At 57.0% G+C, this 17,232-nt stretch overlaps 1 protein-coding gene across 1 annotated transcript in view; it reads left to right on the plus strand.

Annotated features, from left to right (window-relative positions):
* Nucleotides 1-140: 140 nt before the first annotated feature.
* The window catches only part of COL16A1 (collagen type XVI alpha 1 chain), a 50,191-nt gene continuing 33,099 nt past the window's right edge, over nt 141-17,232 (plus strand). The window contains exons 1-27 of the mRNA XM_029948668.1: nt 141-302; nt 2,109-2,215; nt 4,174-4,248; nt 4,351-4,468; nt 5,289-5,412; nt 5,969-6,235; nt 6,851-6,931; nt 7,100-7,225; nt 8,014-8,067; nt 8,366-8,392; nt 8,929-8,964; nt 9,987-10,013; nt 11,145-11,207; nt 11,476-11,517; nt 11,625-11,669; nt 11,763-11,798; nt 12,190-12,252; nt 12,576-12,620; nt 12,706-12,801; nt 13,062-13,100; nt 13,686-13,730; nt 13,899-13,934; nt 14,388-14,498; nt 14,906-14,941; nt 15,173-15,208; nt 15,286-15,396; nt 15,756-15,800. Coding sequence (XP_029804528.1) covers nt 2,143-2,215; nt 4,174-4,248; nt 4,351-4,468; nt 5,289-5,412; nt 5,969-6,235; nt 6,851-6,931; nt 7,100-7,225; nt 8,014-8,067; nt 8,366-8,392; nt 8,929-8,964; nt 9,987-10,013; nt 11,145-11,207; nt 11,476-11,517; nt 11,625-11,669; nt 11,763-11,798; nt 12,190-12,252; nt 12,576-12,620; nt 12,706-12,801; nt 13,062-13,100; nt 13,686-13,730; nt 13,899-13,934; nt 14,388-14,498; nt 14,906-14,941; nt 15,173-15,208; nt 15,286-15,396; nt 15,756-15,800 — 1,857 coding nt within the window. The 5' untranslated portion in view covers nt 141-302; nt 2,109-2,142. The remainder of the gene's footprint in view (nt 303-2,108; nt 2,216-4,173; nt 4,249-4,350; nt 4,469-5,288; nt 5,413-5,968; nt 6,236-6,850; nt 6,932-7,099; nt 7,226-8,013; nt 8,068-8,365; nt 8,393-8,928; nt 8,965-9,986; nt 10,014-11,144; nt 11,208-11,475; nt 11,518-11,624; nt 11,670-11,762; nt 11,799-12,189; nt 12,253-12,575; nt 12,621-12,705; nt 12,802-13,061; nt 13,101-13,685; nt 13,731-13,898; nt 13,935-14,387; nt 14,499-14,905; nt 14,942-15,172; nt 15,209-15,285; nt 15,397-15,755; nt 15,801-17,232) is intronic.

Genomic DNA, 17,232 nt, shown 5'->3' on the forward strand with positions numbered 1-17,232 from the left:
GCCTGCCGCCCGCTCGGCGGGCGGGTCCAGCTGTGTTCCATTAGCGGCCCTGGCAAGTCCCCAGCCCCCTGGAACCGCCCCTCTTCCCCCACCCGGAGTGGCCGGCAGTCCCCGGCAGACAGGCGCGCGGGGCAGCCGTCAGTCCCAGGAGTTTGCGACCTGGGAAGCTGGGGCCCCGGGCCCGCCAGAAGTGATCGAGGACCCTCGCAGCGGGGCCAGAGGAACCCAGGCCCCCGCTTCCCCTGGCTGGCTGCCCTGGGCTGCCTGCATTACTCAGTGAGGTGGGGGATCCCCCAGCCACGGTAAGTGGGGGTGGAGTGGGCTGCCTCCCGGGGGGCTCTGGGCTGAAGGGCCCCGCCCGCCCCCAACTTGCTGTGTGACCTGGGCCAAAGGGCATCCCCTCTCTGGACCTCAGTGGTCTTCTCTGTAGGGGAGCTCTAAACTCCATCCCAGTTCTGCGCTTCCTCCCTGCCCCCAAATCTGCGTCTTTGTATTAGGATGGGATCACATCCTCTGAAGCTTCTCTCCTAAGCTTCTCTCCTATCCCCGCAGCCCCTGCTGTGGCTGGGGCCCAGGGCAGTCGAGGCTAGAGAGGAGGAGTGGGACGGGAACACAAGCACACCGATATTCCCGCCTCCACATGCGTTCACATGCCTCCTGCAGTTGGCAGTCCTTCCACTGACTGGCAGGACTGGGAGGCGGGCTAGCGTTTGGTGATGGGGTGTGCACCCCAGTAGGAAGGAGGATGGACAGAGTGGAGGAACAGGTCTGCCCCAGCAACAAGGGGACTGGGGTCCTGTCTCCAGATATATTAAGGTGAGAGGTCCTTCGTGTGCTCACTCCCTCTTCAGGACTGAGGGGAGGGAAATAGAATTCCGTAACAGCTGTGGGGAATGAGGTCAGACTTGCACAAGAACTTTCAGACAGGAGGGCCTCCTGGAGGGGTAGTCATAGGCTGGCTATGTGCACATGTGTATGTTCCGGTGTATCAGTGAACATGTGTGTCTGGGAGCATGCCTGTGTGCAGGTAGGTTTGTATGCGTGCATGCATGCACAGGCACAAACGTGTGTGTGTACGTGCCTGTGGATCTGCGTGTGTCACGCTGACACATGAATGACTCTGTGTGTGCACGCTCGAGCTGCCCGTCTCAGGGGAGGCTGGATGATGTATGGCCCTCCTGGCCGCTTGCAGAGCCTGCATTGATTTATCTGGGCCCATCCATCAGAGTTTAATAAAACTAAAAGACGAGCATCCATCAGCAAAGGAGGTTGGCAACAAGGTCCTGAGCCTGGCGACCTGCTCTCCACCTACTGTGCCCGTGGGGAAAGCTTCCTTGGCCCACACACAACTCTGTGATGCCTGCCAGGAGACTGGGCCTCTGACCTTGTGGGTGCTTGGCAGAGCTGCCTGGCTGAGCTGGGAGCCAGGTACCAGGCTAGGGTATACCTTTTTTGGTTGTTGTTAACATTTATTCAGTTTTGAGAGGCAGAGACAGAGCATGAGTCGGGGAGGGGTAGAGAGAGAGAGGAAGACACAGAATTCGAAGCAGGCTCCAGGCTCTGAGCTGCCAACACAGAGCCCGACACGGGGCTTGAACTCACAGACCGTGAGATCATGACCTGAGCCGAGGTCGGATGCTTAACCGCCTGAGCCGCGCAGGAGTCTCTAGTAGTATATACCAATACAATGCACAGGTTGATAAAATCTTGAAACACTTTCAGGTGTCTTGGTAAGTAATCCCTGTCTTAAGCCCCCTCGCTATCCCAATTCACCTGGCCTTCTAGGACCCTCTTGATCTCTCCTTAAGCCGGCGACTATCCACTGGCACCATCAGATGCCGCCTGGACCCAGTTTCAATGCTCCAGCCAGCATTCTGCTCTGGCTGGTCAGTGTCCGTGCCATACCGGTGGTTAAATATTTTGAATATCCCCCTGGCTAAAATCCTAGCCCAACGCCTGTGGTTGAGCCTCTGAGAAGGACTGATGCTTGGCCAGCCCTCCTGTCACCCCAGTACGAGGGCCTGGGCCCCATGGGCTAGCTGCTGTTTGCCTGTGTATTATGCTGTGTGAACTCAGGAATCCATCTTCACAGTCTCTGTGGTTTTCAGGTGCTGCAGCTGTGGCCGACCTCTCTGGATCAGGATGTGGGCATCTTGGGTCTCTGGCTTGTGGCTGCTCGGCCTCTGGGCCGCCTGCAGCCGTGGGGCAGATACAGGTGAGATGACACATAGGCTAATGCTGTGACCAGATCCTTGAGATACAAGGTCCTATGTACATATGTGACCCTGTGCCTTGGTCGTGTGGGCATTTATAAGAGTCCCAAGCTGGGCTCAGTGTGGTCCGAGGTGTTTGTACGTGTGAGCCTGTGCAGCATGAGCTAGAGGGTATGTGTGTGTGTTTTTATCGGCATGCTTGAGTGTCTGTGCACCTTTCTGCATCGCAGAGTCTCTCTGTGCATCTGTAACATATCCCTTTGTCTCCGAGTAGGGGAGAACAACCCTCCTCCCCAGCACATAAACTCCTCCTGGGCACAGGGTGTTGGCAGGGCCAGTGAGGTCCCTGCAGAGGGAAGCTGCATCTTGAAAGAGGCCCAGGCCCTCCCAATCCCTTTCATGGTGGAGAATCCATCCTCCAGCCCATGTGTTCCTCCTCCGCCACGGCTGGCCCTGGATCCTGGATAAAGAGTCCGCCTCGAGGCCCAGACGCTGGATGGGACGGAGGGTGCAGCTTTCCAGGGCCCAAAGCCAGAGGAAGTTGACTGGGCAACTTGCCCTGCCCTGCCGGGTGCCCTCTGGGCTGTGCAGCTTAGCGGCCTCGCTGAGCAGGATCAAGCTCCTAGAACCCAAATCTAGCTGAGGGAGGCTGAAAACCCACGGTGCAGATGCGAGAGGGGTGCGCACCCAGGGTGCATGTGACTGCCGGTGGGTTGTGTGTGTGCATGTGTGTTTCTGCATGTATGCGCGTGTGCCTTGCTCTCTCGCTTACCGGGTCTCCTGGGGGATGGGGCAGAGAATTTCAACATCTGTAAGGAATCTGGGCCCACAGCCAAGGGGTGAGTCACCCATTGCTGCTGCCGATGCTGAAGACAGGGATAGTCTTTCTGGCCAGACCTGGGGTGGGGGTGAGACTCCGGTGGGGTCACTGGGCCTAGAGGTCTAGCATTCCTTCTTCCAGTTAGGCAGCCAGGGAGCCTGATGCCCAGCTTCTAGGAGCTGTCATTGTCTTGTCCCAGCTACGCCATCTGCATTGATACAAAGGCCTTTTGGAGTCAAGCCTCTATCTCCTGTGATAGCACCTTTCTTAACATTTTGCCCATTCAGCCTGGAGAGGAGGCAGCCCCATGGCTGCCTGTCTGTTCCTTCAGGGATTGGAGACCCTAATTAAGCTATCTCCTTTTCTAAAAGCCTTTACCCACTTAATATACCCTGTCTGGAGCCCCAAGGTCCTGGTGGTTCCCTTGAGCTTGGGGTCCCTTCAGGCCCTCAGTCTCTTCTTATTGTTTCATAAATAGTTATCCAGGTGAAAAGTCATTCTATTGGCTCAGTCTTCTGTCTGGCCTGCTTTTCTGCTTTAGATGTAGGAAGCAATCCCCATCCATTGCTGAGAACATGTGTTCCAGCTGAACACGGCATCCCTGATGGCCTGGGTATCCACAAGTCACACGTGTGCAGACATGCACATGTGCTTGTATATAACACAGCCATGCATAATGTGACATTTCTTTACCCCTGAAGTGTTTCTCTGCACCTGCCCTCGACTAGAGTGTGTCAAGGAGGGAGCACATGTATACACCCAGCCCCCCACTCCATCTGCGTTCTGGGGCTGCCCAGAGTTTCTTTTACTCTTTCTTTTGCTGACCTGTTTCCTGAAATCTTGGGGGGTTTGGGTTCTAGGAGTTCTTGTCCTGCTCGGCTGTGAACTCAGTGGCCTTGAGCCCTCCCTCAGTCTCTGGGCCTCAGTCTTCCCATCTGTTTACTGGGGGTCCTTCAGGCTCCTGGGATGGCCAGGGTTAGAAGGCAAGAGGTAAAAACAGCCCTAAGGCAGGACCTGGTTAAAGGTCCAGAATGGGAAATAAAAATTTGCTTCTTGCTGGCTTTCCCAAGGGCCAAGGGTGGCTGTACGGCCATTGCAGCCTGAGCCCACTGAGTACCCCACTGCCAATTTCTCTTCCAGGTGAGCAGTGCCCACCTTCACAACAGGAAGGACTCAGGTTGGAACACAGAAGCCATTTATCGACCAACGTGACTGGTGAGTGCCCCTTGCTCAGCCGTCCCTCTACCTCTTCCTGGAGTGCTGTTACCCCCTCCTCACCTGCCCAGCTGAGCTCTTCATCTGGTGTCTCCCCCAAAGGCTTTAATCTCATCCGCCGACTCAACCTCATGAAAACATCTGCCATCAAGAAGATCCGCAACCCCAAGGGGCCCCTCATCCTGCGACTGGGGGCAGCCCCGCTCACCCAGCCCATGCGGTAAAGGCCTCAGTGTGACCACCGGGAATTAATACTCCCCAGCAACTCTGGACTCGGGGCCTAAACCTGGAGCATCTGTGGGTCATTTTCTCCCACCCTTTGCCAGGGGTAACCTGGTCTCCAGGCCTGGGGCTTATAGCATAGGCACAGAGGAGATGCCTGGCAGACTTCCGTCCCTCCCCTATTTCTGGCTAGCAGTCAGGGGACAGGTCCTTATCCTAAGGGCATTGTGAGGACCCCAGGATGGAGGTGGGAACCGGGCAAGAGCTGTGTATATGTGTGTGTGTGTGCATACCCACATGTGAAGTTCAAATTCCTGCAAGTCTCAGGGAGGTCTGACCCCTCCTTCCCTCTCTAGCCTTATCTTTCAAAACAGCCCTCTTTCTTTCTTGCTGCTCTCGTGGTGCTGAATGCTTTTAATCCTTTTCCCAAACCTCTTCTCCCAGCCCAGTCCTGGTTACTCTGTATTCCTTGGAAGAACTTAAGCACAATTGTAATGAAACGCTGACATGATCGTCCCCGGGGAGTCTCTATTTAGGGTCCTCCCTCCCCCAGCCCCCTCATCAGACATGAAGCCTCCCCAAGGGCAGGCACCTTCTCTGTGTTTTCACCACTGTTACCCCCGGCAGCCAGACCCACCTGGCCCATAGTAGGCACCCCATACATGTCGCTAGAGTGAATGGACAGGCCTGTGTATGTGTCAGTTTGGAGGTGGGGGCCTGTGCGTGTCTCACGTAGGTTCGGCAGTCCTGCAGGCCCAGGGTGGGGACAGATGGTCTCTCACCTGAGCCTCAGGGTCCCCTCCCTGCTCTACCCCCAGACGAGTATTCCCTCGGGGCTTCCCTGATGAGTTTGCCCTGGTGCTGACACTATTGCTGAAGAAACACACCCACCAGAACACGTGGTATTTATTTCAAGTGACCGATGGAGATGGGTACCCACAGGTGAGCCGGACGCCCCCGCCCCCTCCCGTCGGTCTTGGGGCATCGAGCACACCAGTCCAGCCCAGCCTCTGTCCCAGCTTGTGAATTCTGGGGCCTTTCTGCTCCGTCCTGGCACCCATCCTCCAGGCTAGTCCTGCCCCCGCAGCACCTATGCCTTACTTGCAGGGTGACCTGGCTCTGTGACCCCACCAGCTTTCTTCCTTCTCTGGGATTTCAGTTTCCCCTCCTGTGAAATGACCTCGAGGGCCCTGAACTTTGCATTTGGGGGCTCTGAGCCTCTCTGATTCTCTGTCCCGTTCCTTTTCCTTTTTTTAAATTTTTAAATTTTTTAATGATTATTCACTTTTGAGACAGAGAGAGAGCATGAGTGGGAGAGGGGCAGAGAGAGAGGGAGACACAGGATCCGAAGCAAGCTCCAGGCTCCAGGCTCTGAGCTGACAACACAGAGCCTGATGTGGGCTCACACTCACAGACTGTGAGATCATGACCTGAGCCGAAGTCAGCCACTTAACCGACTGAGCCACCCAGGTGCACCTCCTTTTCCAATTCCACACAGATTTCCCTGGAAGTCAACAGCCAAGAGCGGAGCCTGGAGTTCCGGGCCCGGGGCCAAGATGGCGACTTTGTGTCCTGCATCTTCCCAGTGCCCCAGCTCTTTGACCTGCGCTGGCACAAGCTGGTGCTGAGTGTGGCTGAACGCGTGGCCTCCGTGCATGTGGACTGCACCTCAGTGTCCTCTCGGCCTCTGGGGCCCCGGCGACCCATGCGGCCTGTGGGCCACGTCTTTCTGGGCTTGGATGCTGAGCAGGGGAAACCCGTTTCGGTGAGTGCTAGGTCGGGCTCTGGCCTCTGCTCCCACCTTCTGGGAGCCTGAGTGAGCTCCCTGGAATCTGCATCTGGCTAGGTCCTTCCCTTGCTCAGAATCCTCTCGTGGATCCCCACTGCCCTCCAGATGCAGCCTAAACATATTAATCTGGCATTCAAGGCCCTTCATGATCTGGTCCCTAGAAATGTCTGTGGCATTATCTTCCTTTATATCTCTCCGTACTGTCTGCTCTGGTCAGTTCCTTCCTTAGCTGTCCATCTCACCTATTACCTCCCCACCCCACCTCTTTGCCTTTGCTGTCACCTCCACCTGGAATGCTTTTCCTTGCAGACCCATCTGTGGAATATCTACTGGTCCTTCAAGGCCCAACTTAAATGGAACCTCCTCCATCCTCGTTCCTCTGGGCCAAAGTGAACTTTCCTCCTTCCTCTCCCTCTTTCCTGCATGTGCGGCTTATGGGTGACAGCTATATTCTTGGTGGTCCCCCTGGGTGATACTGGAAACCCTCTGAGAGCAAATCCTGGGGCAGAACCATCTCCCTGTCTCCCGGGCAGCCAGGATCCTGAGCTATTTGGTCAAATTAAGTGAAACTGACTTGTGCCTCCCCTGCAGTTTGACCTTCAGCAGGCACACATCTACTGCGACCCAGAGCTTGTGCTGGAGGAGGGATGCTGTGAGATTTTACCGGGAGGGGTGAGTGGCCCAGCTCCAGTCCAGCTGGGAGGGTTTGGGGGCACTTCCCAGGGGCCTGGGAACCAGGCATGGGAAACCCGGAAGGGGATTCATTGAAATCTTAGGGTGAGAGGGGGAGGGGTGCTCTGCCTTCTGTACTGACCCCAGCCCTTCTCCTATGCTGGACAGTGTCCCCCGGAGACCTCCAAGGCCCGCCGGGATACCCAGAGCAATGAGCTCATTGAGATCAATCCACAGACCGAAGGCAAGGTCTACACCCGCTGCTTCTGCCTGGAGGAGCCTCAAAACAGCAAGGTGGGTGGGCAGGAACCTGGAGCACCTACCACAGGTAGGTGCAAGTGGAACTGTCCTCCCTTGACCTGACTGAGGTCCAGCACTGGGTTCAGTTGTTCCCAGGGTGGGGAGGGGCCCGGAAGTCCCACCTATCTATGAATTACTCTTATAGGATTCAAGGAGGTAGAGAGCCCACTGGGTGAACCTGTGCCTACCTTCCTTTTAGCACTGAGGGATGTGCCCATCTAGCTCTGGCACTACCCAGCCCCTCACTGATGCCACCCAGACCCTTCTGGTGAAGTCAGGACACCCGGCTTGCAGCCAGAGGCAGTTCCTCCAGGACAGGGGTACCTGGGATCAGAGGCCAGGCCATACTGCTTCCCTCGGGGCTTGCTTGCAGTCCTGGGCCCAGCCCCAGCCAATGCCAGGCTGGTTCGACACCCCAGCACCATGGCCAGCTGCCCTACCCACTCTCGGGTTCTTTAGGGTGGCAGGGAAGCCCAGTTCCTCCCTTAGCCCCACCCCCAGGCTGGGCAGCCTCCCTGCCCGCTGGGCACCATGCCCAGCCTTTGGCTGCAGGAACACAGGATCCCATTGATTCATGGTCTTGTTTTCTCCGACATCACGTGGGTGGGGGGAAAAGGAGGGGGACCTGTGGGAGTGCCAGGGGCCTGAGGAGGCTCTTGATGCCTTGGGACGTGTCAGTTGAGGGGCTACCTGGAGCCCATGCCCCTACCTGGGTGCCCCTTTCCAGCGTGGGCCTCTGTGCTACCCCTCTTCAACAGCTCTCTTTTACTCTCTCTGCCCAGGTGGATACCCAGCTGACAGGAAGCATCAACCCGAAGGCAGAAAGGGGAACAAAGGTAGAGATAGTGGGCAGGGGGAGGAGCTCACGGTGCCCTTGGTCTGCTCTCCGTGTCCTCTGTAAACCCCTTGGCGAAGCCACTCTATTCCCACATTCTTTCCACCTGCCCCCACTGCTGGACAGAACTTAGGATGTATAGGAGCCAGTTCTGAGAAGGAAGGATGACTGGGGGCGAGACAGACAGTAACTGGCACTGTGTAGGGCACCCGCTCCCGGCGGTTCTTGGGTAGGAGTGTTGGAAGCAGTGCTTTGTACCCTCTGCTTCCTGCCCATTACCATGCCCTCCTTCTTCCCAGGCCCGCCAGGAATCAGCAGCCGATGAGGTAAGCCTCCCATCTAGACTGGCAAAGTGGAGGTGCCAGCATGAACCCTTTGGACAAGGCTCCGGGGCTCTGGAGGTTGGGCGTAGGGGTTTGGGATGACTCCACAGCTCCCGGCATTCCTTCCGGGCTCAGTGCTGGGCCCTGTCCGCCTGCTGTCTCTCCTTGGGTGGGTGGGGGTGGGCTTAGTCCTGGATACTCCCACTGAGTTGGCAGCAAGCGGCCATAGGCATCATGGGAAGAGTCCGGGCCTTGGCTATGGGACCCCAGATCTGGGGCCTCACCCTGCCCCCACATGCGGTGTGACCTGGATCCCACTGGATCCTGTCTGGGCTACAGGGAGAAATGGCTTGGCTCTGGGTTGCTGGGAGTTGGGAGATGAGGCTTGTTTGGTAGGATTCCTATCTTCCTGCTTCCTCGGACTTCACACAGAACACACGGGATGTTCTGTGTGCTCACTGTGTGTCTGTGAGGGAATGGGGTGAGAGGGCTGGTCCCAGGCTCTCGGAACTGACCTCCTGGCCCATTCTTCCCTGCAGTGCCCACCCTGTGTCCACGGTACCCGGGAGAGCAATGTGAGTGAATAGAGGGTGTGCAGGGTGGGGTGAGCGGGGGCTGGGAGTGGGTTAGAGGTTGGCCAGGCAGCTTCCTGGTTAAGGACAAGGGGGTCTTTGTGCTCTTATCATACTCCTCCCTGCATATCCTCCAGAGCTGGCCTTGACTCCCACCCATCCGCACCAAGGGTTGCACGGAAGGAAGCCTCATGCCTTGTGATCCAGGCGATGCACTGGGGACTGGGTGGTGGCTGGTGGGGTCAGGACCTTGGTTGCTGATCCCACCTTTCCACTCCCCACAAGGAGTCAGGGTTGTTCTGCTTGAAGGCTTCCCACATCACCTCGGAGACCTCGAGGAGGGGAAGGCTGAGGCACAGAACACAGCCCAGCGCTGGGCCCCAAACACGTGTTGGTTCAGGACCTCCCCTCCTAGCCCTCTCTAGCTGGCTCAGGTCCAGCCTCCCTCTGGGGGGCTAGAAAGACAAGGGAGAGGGGCTCAGTGCGAGCACAGCTGGTACCCAACTGTGCCTCCTCTGTGGGCAGCATGAGTCACTACTTTCCCACGGCCTGACATTCTGAATTGACATACCACATTGGTCCACAAGGGGCGCAACCCCGGCTGCCCTCAGCTCCAAGCCCCCTGACCTCGGGGGACATCAGGAAGCACCCCCTCTGCTGCCTGGGCCCTCTTTCCATCTTAGCCCCTGACCCAATCTGGCGAGGCTGACGGTCCCCAGATATGCAGGAGTTACCATGGCAACCAAGCAGCCATGTAATCCTAAAAACTAGGGGGTGGAGCTAGCCAAAGCCAGGCAGTTTAGAGCAGGTAGGTGAGCCCCCTGTGCAAGTCCAACAGCCTGGGGATACGAAGTCAGCATGGTGCTTGGCCTGGGAGGCAGAGCAGGGCTGGAATTCAGGCTATTTTGGGCCAGCCACAATGCTGTGTGGCCCTGGCTTAATTGCTTGTCTTCTCTGTGCCCCTGGTTTTTCTTTCCATCCCTGAAGTTTGGTGTTCTCTTTGCCTTCCCATCCCCTCCATCCAGGTCACAATTGGTCCTTCTGGACCCAAGGTGAGTCCAAGATGCAGAACAGGACACTCTTTGGCAGTCCCCAGCCTGTCCCACAGCGTGTGACCCCATGGCTGTGTGTTTATATTAGGGCTACCCAACTTTACGCGTGGGAGGTGATCGTGTGTGTGTGCGTGTGTGTGTGTGTGTGTTAGATGGAGAGAGTAGGGGGTTGTGTGTGTGAATAGTGAATAAGGATGTGATGAGCATGAGCTCCCCTTTCCTGAGTCCTCCCGGCATCGGGCTTTGGGCTTCACGCGTGCACATCTATTACCTCCCTGCTCCTCAAGCGTCCTGTGGGGAAGTGTACTATCACTTTACTTCAGAAAATACTGAGACCCAGCTGTGCCCCCCTGTAGGACTGGGGGTGTCGGAATGATTGTGCGAGGGGTCTGGCGAGGTGCGTCCTGGGACACATGTTTGCCTGTGTGTGGCCCACTGTGATGGGGGAGTGAGCCCAGGTGCCCGTGGGCCTGACGGGACCGTGCGGCTTGTGAGCGATGGGACAGCGCACATGTGCGTGTGTGACAGTGTGCTTGTGAGTGCTCAAGAGTAGGTACCACTACGTCTGGGGCCGCGGCGGTGTGGGTACTGAGGGAGTCCCAGGCTCCGAGCTGAGCCCTGGCCTGCAGGGTTGCGCTCTGTCCTCGCTGCAGCCCCCTGAGGCAGAAGCCGACATGATTCCCTTATTGATAAAGATCCTAAGGCTCTGAGAGATGACGTGACTTGCCCCAGTCACGTGCTAGTAAGTGGTGGGGGCAGAATTTGAACAAAGGGGGCCTGACACTCGCCATCACGGGCTCTGTCATTCTGCATGTGTGTGTGTCCATGCACATGTGTCCATGTGCCCCTGGGCGAGGTGCGTGCGAGCTCGTGTGCTGGGGGAGGGGCGCAGGGAAAGTACCCTCGTGCGAGACTATAGATTTGCCAAATATAGCCCCTTGGGGTGGGAGGGCCATATGGATGAATGCATATGGAATCCATATGCTGCGTGCGTGGTTGGGGGTTGGGGCAGGCTGTGCTCTCTTACACACCCTTGTGTGGTGGGTGTGCAGAGAAGACACACTGGGAGAGCTTCTTCCAGTCTCCTGCGTGCTCCCGCTGGTCCCAGCCCCATTTTGATCTCGTCCACAGGGAGGGAAAGGTGAGCGAGGCCTGCCTGGCCCATCGGGCCCCAAGGGAGAGAAGGGAGCCCGGGTAAGTGCCCCAGCCAGGCCCATGGTGCCCCCACCCCTGGCTGTGACCTGAGGGTGGGCTGGCTTGTGAACCACCCCAGCGGCTCAGCCCAAACCCTGCAGCCCAGCCCACATGGCGGCTGGCGGGTAGGGTCTTTCTAGAGTTCGTAGGTGGAAACCTCTCATTTTGAGGGGTACCTAGGAAACAACTGCTGGGCCCGCGGGACTCTTGAGCCCATCCTTCTCGAAGCAGGGTCCCACCCCTGACTCCTTGTTGCCTACCCACACAGGGCAGTGACTGTGTCCGAAGCTCACCAGATGCTCTGCTTCAGGTAAGACCTGGAGGCAAAGCCTATACAGGACCAGGATGGGGTCAGCCCGCCGGGGAAGGCCCCAGGGTGACCCTGGGGTCCCCTCAACACCTTGTCTCCCTGCTCAGTGTGCAGAAGGCCCAAAGGGAGAGAAAGGGGAGTCAGGAGCCTTGGTGAGTGTGGGACTGGGGACAGGGCAGTGGGGTTCTGGCCCAGACTTGGCCGCCTTCCCTCACCTCTTCTTTTGTGTCCCCTCCTTATCTCAGGGACCCTCAGGACTTCCCGGCTCTACAGGCCAGAAGGTAATCAGCCTGGATTGGGAAGGATGGGTGGCAGGGGGTCTGTGAGCCCTATAGACTTGAGGAAGGAGATGTCTGAAATCTTCCCAGAGGAGGGAGGGCATCATCCCTATGGAAGGCACAGAGCTGGCACCCCTCACTGTCCCTCCCAGCCACCCTGCCCTGTCCAAGTTCCCACCAGACCCAGAGGGAAATGCCACAGATCCCCAAGAGTGGCTTGGCTGGTTCAAAAGTTCTTTCTGTCGTCTACCTTCCTATAGTGACTGAAGCCATTCTGTCTCAGGGGAGGCAGAGACTAGGGGGTCTAGAAGACCATTGGCCTTCCTCCAGGCAGAGCTGATTTGGTTGTTCCAGCCCCTTCCAGCCCCAGTTACTTTGCCTTTTCCTTCCCTAGGGCCAGAAAGGCGAGAAGGGAGATGGAGGCGTCCAGGGCTCGCCGGGAAAGCCAGGCCGCGATGTACGGTGCCTGGGACCCTTCCCTACCCCAACCCCATGTCCCACAGTGACATGCTGGAGCTTACCCATCAGCGCCCAGCCTGCTAGCCTTGCCCCCCAGTAAGGGGGAGGCCGTGCCTTAGGAAAGAGGGGACGGAAAAGGATCTGAACCCAGGAGCCCTGGCTCTCAGCCTAAGAGCTCCTGATCTCTACCTAATGGCCACGGGGATGGAGTCTGGCTTTGGAGAGGGGCACAGAGGGTGGGCAGAGGGAGTGTGCCCCCCTCTCATTGGGGCTGCTGCCCCAGGGCTTCAGGCTTTTCTTCCACCTTCCCTAACCCCACAGGGCCGGCCAGGGGAGATCTGCGTCATGGGGCCCAAAGGGCAGAAGGTGAGTTGTGGGTATCTGTGGGATGGAGAGTGGGTGGTGGCGCTGGGGCGGCAGCTCTCTCATACCTGCCTTGTGTCTGTGCCAGGGAGACCCTGGCTTTGTTGGGCCTGAGGGACTGGCGGGAGAGCCTGGGCCCCCTGGCCTCCCTGGGGCCCCTGGGATAGGACTTCCTGGGACCCCGGTGAGTACTTTTTGCCCCTTCTGCTATTCTTTCCTAAAATACCCTTCTGCTGCCTGGCCAGGGCTGGGAAGATAAAGCTTGGTCTGGGGGTCCTGGTTGGGGGGAGAGGGCTAGAGTAGGTCTTACTCTGATGTGGGGCCCCCTAGGAAGGGGGAGAAGGGAGAGGCAGGAGCCTTGGTGAGTGTGAGACCAGGGATAGGATAGGGCAGTGGGGTTCTGGTCCAGCTTCACCTTCTGCCTTATGCTCTTTCTGCCCTCAGGGGGACCCGGGTGGCCCGCCAGGCCCTAAAGGAGACAAGGTAAGCGCAGGCGGGATCATGGGCATTTGGGGGAACTCCCTGCATGGTGGAAGGAGAGAGGAGAGCAGTCCAGGGGTGGCAGGCACACATGGGGGTGAAGAGCCAGGCATTCAGCTGAGTCTGGTTCCGCTGAGCCAGGCCCCACAGCGGGGAGCATCCCCATCCCAGTGCTTGTGGACATGGGAGGGGTGGCCTGGGTTCAAGACATGGGGACAGGTAGGCCTATGTCTAGCAGTGACCAGAGAGGCCTTGACTAGAGGGCCCGAGCCCATTCGAGGATCTTGTGCCCTGGAAATGTCTGACTGTCTTGTCTGCTATGGTGCCTCTGATGCCACCTCGATTCCTCTTGACCTTGTACCAGGAAAGGGATGTTGGGGAGCCAAATGTTCTTCCTTCTTTTGCAAGCAAAGGACTCGGGTTAGACATGGAGAAGGACAGGCAACAGGCAGGACAGTGGAACATGAAGAGATGGGAGATTTGGTGGAGATCATACTGCCAATTCAGTGAAAGGGCTAAATGGGGGAGGGGTGAATGGGCTGAGGTCATGGCCAGGAGCCTCCCCCTTAATACTTCTTCTGACTGCAGGGCAGCACGGGGGTGCCAGGAAAGGAAGGTCCCGGTGGGAAACCTGTAAGTAAGCCCAGTCCAGTGGGAAAGGGGTGCACCTGCCCACCCTGCCTAGGGCTGGTCTACCATGGTCTCCAGGGCCGGAGGCAGGGGGTGGCTAGGTCCTTGGGCCTCTCTTGGCATACCAGTCCCTCTGCCTGGCACTGACATTCACTGCTTCTCCTCCAACAGGGGAAGCCAGGGGTGCCAGGATTGAAGGGAGAGAAGGTGAGTCCCAGGCCGGGTTGCACCAGGATGGGGTGGGAGGGGGATCTCCTCTCTGAAGGTGACACTCTGAGCATCAGCGGGGCTGCACCTTCCCTAGGAGACCCCATATTTGTTTCTACGGTGCATGTGTAACTACTAAATCAAGAGCCTGGCTTGGCCACTCTTGATTGGTTTATGAATGTGGCCAGTCGATTAGCTTCTCTGCGCCTAAGTGTCCACGTCTGTAAATGGGACACAATGCCTTCTCGTGCCTCTTTGTGAGATATAGTTTATTGGTGTCCAGGAATCATAAGTAGAATGAATGAGGCAGTTGAATAGAAAGCTCCTCCAGGGATCCTACTGTGCACCTGGATGTTGGGGGCGGGGTGCCAGCACGTCCAATGTCTAGGGCTCCTTATCTTCCTCAGGGTCTCTGCCCCAACTTGTCCACTCATGGTCTCTTGCTTCTGTTAGGGTGACCCCTGTGAAGTGTGCCCAACGCTGCCTGAAGGGTTCCAGAATTTCGTGGGGCTCCCTGGAAAGCCAGGGCCCAAGGGGGAACCAGGTGATCCCGCACCAGCCAAGGTGAGGGCCCAGGGTGGCCACTGAGGGGGCTCCACAAAAACCTGTGGGAGTGGTTGCAAAGAGGAGTTGGGTACTTGGCAGAGGGCCTGGGAACTTCTCTTGGCCATCGAGAAATCGTGGGTAGAGGGTCCCGGCTCTTAGCTTAATGGGAAGGGGGCTAAACCATAGAGTTTAGGGCTGGGCTAGAAGGTCACCTGGGTCTCCATAGCTACCTCCTGCGGTTCTTGAGGCATCTCTAAGATGCCCTTTGGGCAAGCTGGGGTGGAGCCAACGCTTATAGTGAGTGAGGCTGGCCCTCCTCCTGGGGATTGGGGATTGGTTGGGGGTGGAGGAAGGGAATGGGCAGGGCTGAATTAGGGTCCTGGCCTTGACCCCCCACCCCTCCCCTCACTGACACTTTCTTTCAGGAGGGCCTGGGAGCTGCCGGATGGAAAGGTGATAGGGTATGTACCAGAACTTTCTAAGAGGGTAGCTTAGCCTGGCCTGATCTCCTCCATCTAGTACATGGGTTGAGGAGCTCTGGCTCTGCTCTGGGTGCGAATCTTGAACCCCATAGGACCCATGGATATTTGAAGGGTTTGTGGTATGTGACACTGCTGTATTCACATATGGCTAGGAAGCTTGGGGCGCCCCAACATGCCCAGTCTCAGCCCGTAAACCTTTTCTCCCTGCAGGGAGACCCTGGCATCCAAGGCCCCAAAGGAGAGAAGGTAAGGGATCCCTGGTCCCCTGGCTGCCCCCCTCTGACTCCTGGGAGCCTTTCCAATTCTTTTACTTCCTTCCCCAGGGAGACTCCTGCCTGTCTTGCAGCTTAGCTGTAGAGGCCCAGCATCTTGGGCCCTCTACAGGGACCAAAGGAGATGTTGGCCTCCCTGGCTTTGGTTTGCCTGGCCTTCCAGTAAGTGACCAGCACGACTCAGTCCAGCCCGTCTTTGCCACACTGGTAGCTTCCTTGGGTCCACAGGCCTCGACTCTCATGGCAGAGCCCAGGAGGGAGGCCCTGAAGCAGGTGTTCCAGGCCGGCAGCCTGGTTTCTCCCTCCACACCTCTTCTGCCCCAGGTCTCTTGCCCCAGAGTTCCCTCTTAGAATCTCCGGGTGCCCAGCGGTGTCACAGAAGTAATTGTGCAGTTACCCATGGTGCTGCGGCATTTGCAACTCCAAGCTGGCCTTTCTTTTTCTGGGTGAACACTGGAGCCCTGGGGTTTGCAGGGATGGGAGTGCGAAGGTGCTCTAACAGTGACTTGATTGCTTTTCAGGGGAGAGTTGGGGCTCCAGGGCCAATGGGGCTGAAAGGAGAGAAGGTGAGCTCTGGGCCAGGTGTCAGGGACACCGCAGCTTCCTGGCAAGGAGGTGGGAGATAGGGACGATATAGACAAGAGACCAAACTGTAAATCCACAGTGAAATCAGTTCATCAGTGCTTTGCAGATTGGAGTCAACGAAGTTATTTGTAAGAGCCCTTGTGGTCTCCAATAGAACTCCTTAGGGCTGTATTTTTATTTTATTGATAATCTAAAACAATTAAGCATGTCTAAGACTACCTTTTAATAAAATAACAATATTTGACTCTCCTTCGCCACTTAACAATGTGCCGGGCACCGTTCCAAGCGCTTATGCACATATTAACTGGCTTCATCCTCCTAAACCCTTTTGGGGGAGCTACTCCATTATTGTCATTTTACGGATGAAAAATCGGAGGCATAGAAGGCCAAGTCAGTTACCCAAGGTCACATGGGCGTTGGGCTGTAGAACTGGGATCTGAGCCTAGGAATCTGGCTCCAGAGTCTGTAATCTTCACTCGGCTGGGTTGCTCGATTTCAGTGCCCGTGTTCACATGGGTATTGATGACTGTGTTGGGGACAAATGACAGCGTTGAACTTGTAATGCGGTGTTACTCAAATGAGGGCTTCCGGGGCGGGGGGGGGGGTGCGCAAGTGTTCAAGCATGAGAGACATCAGAATTTATGTTTGGACTCTGCACGATCAGACAAACCACGCCTGTCATTTCTCAGGACAGGGCTCCAGTACCCCCACCTCGCCGCTGCCTCCTCTTCCAGGCTTCTCTGTCCCAGTAAATGGCACGTCTCCAGCTCCTCAAACCCCAAGCCTGAGCCAGCCTAGACCCCTGTCTTCCCCATGTCATCGCCTCCATATGACAGTTCTGTCAGCTTCCTCTGCTCCTCTCCACCTCTCTGAGTGCCACCACTGTCTGAGTCCTGGTCACGTCTCACCTGGATCCTGGTGGCAGCCCCCCAGTCTGTCCTGCCTGTGGTCCCTTGTCAGAACTCGGGTTTCATTATTTCCCTGCTTAAAATCCTTCATGACTGACTTTGTAGCCAAGTCCTGCTATGGCTAAGAAGACTCTGGCCAGCCAGCTCCTGCCTGCCTTTCAGGCTCTTCCCGCTCTCCTCTCCCCCGTTTCTGTTTCCGGGCTGGGGATGTGCTGGCCTCCTTCCACTCTGGAACGTGTCAGGACTGTCCCCACCTCTTAGGTTCTGTACTTGTGGGTCCCGCCACCTCATACATGCTTCCTCTCTTCCCTCTGCCCCTATTCTTTCACTGGATGGCCTTAGTCTTGTCTTTCTGATAATAATTGTGGTCAACACTTCTCCAAAACGGCCTCCCTTGTCTCATCTGCCTGTCTGTTCCCTTCATAGCTCTCCTGGCTCTTACCAGTTACCGTGACTTAAAACCTTCTTCTTGTCCCCCACAAACATGTAAAATGCACAAGGTGTG

This window comes from Suricata suricatta, chromosome 8, assembly GCF_006229205.1.
Source record: "Suricata suricatta isolate VVHF042 chromosome 8, meerkat_22Aug2017_6uvM2_HiC, whole genome shotgun sequence".
NCBI lineage: Eukaryota > Metazoa > Chordata > Mammalia > Carnivora > Herpestidae > Suricata > Suricata suricatta.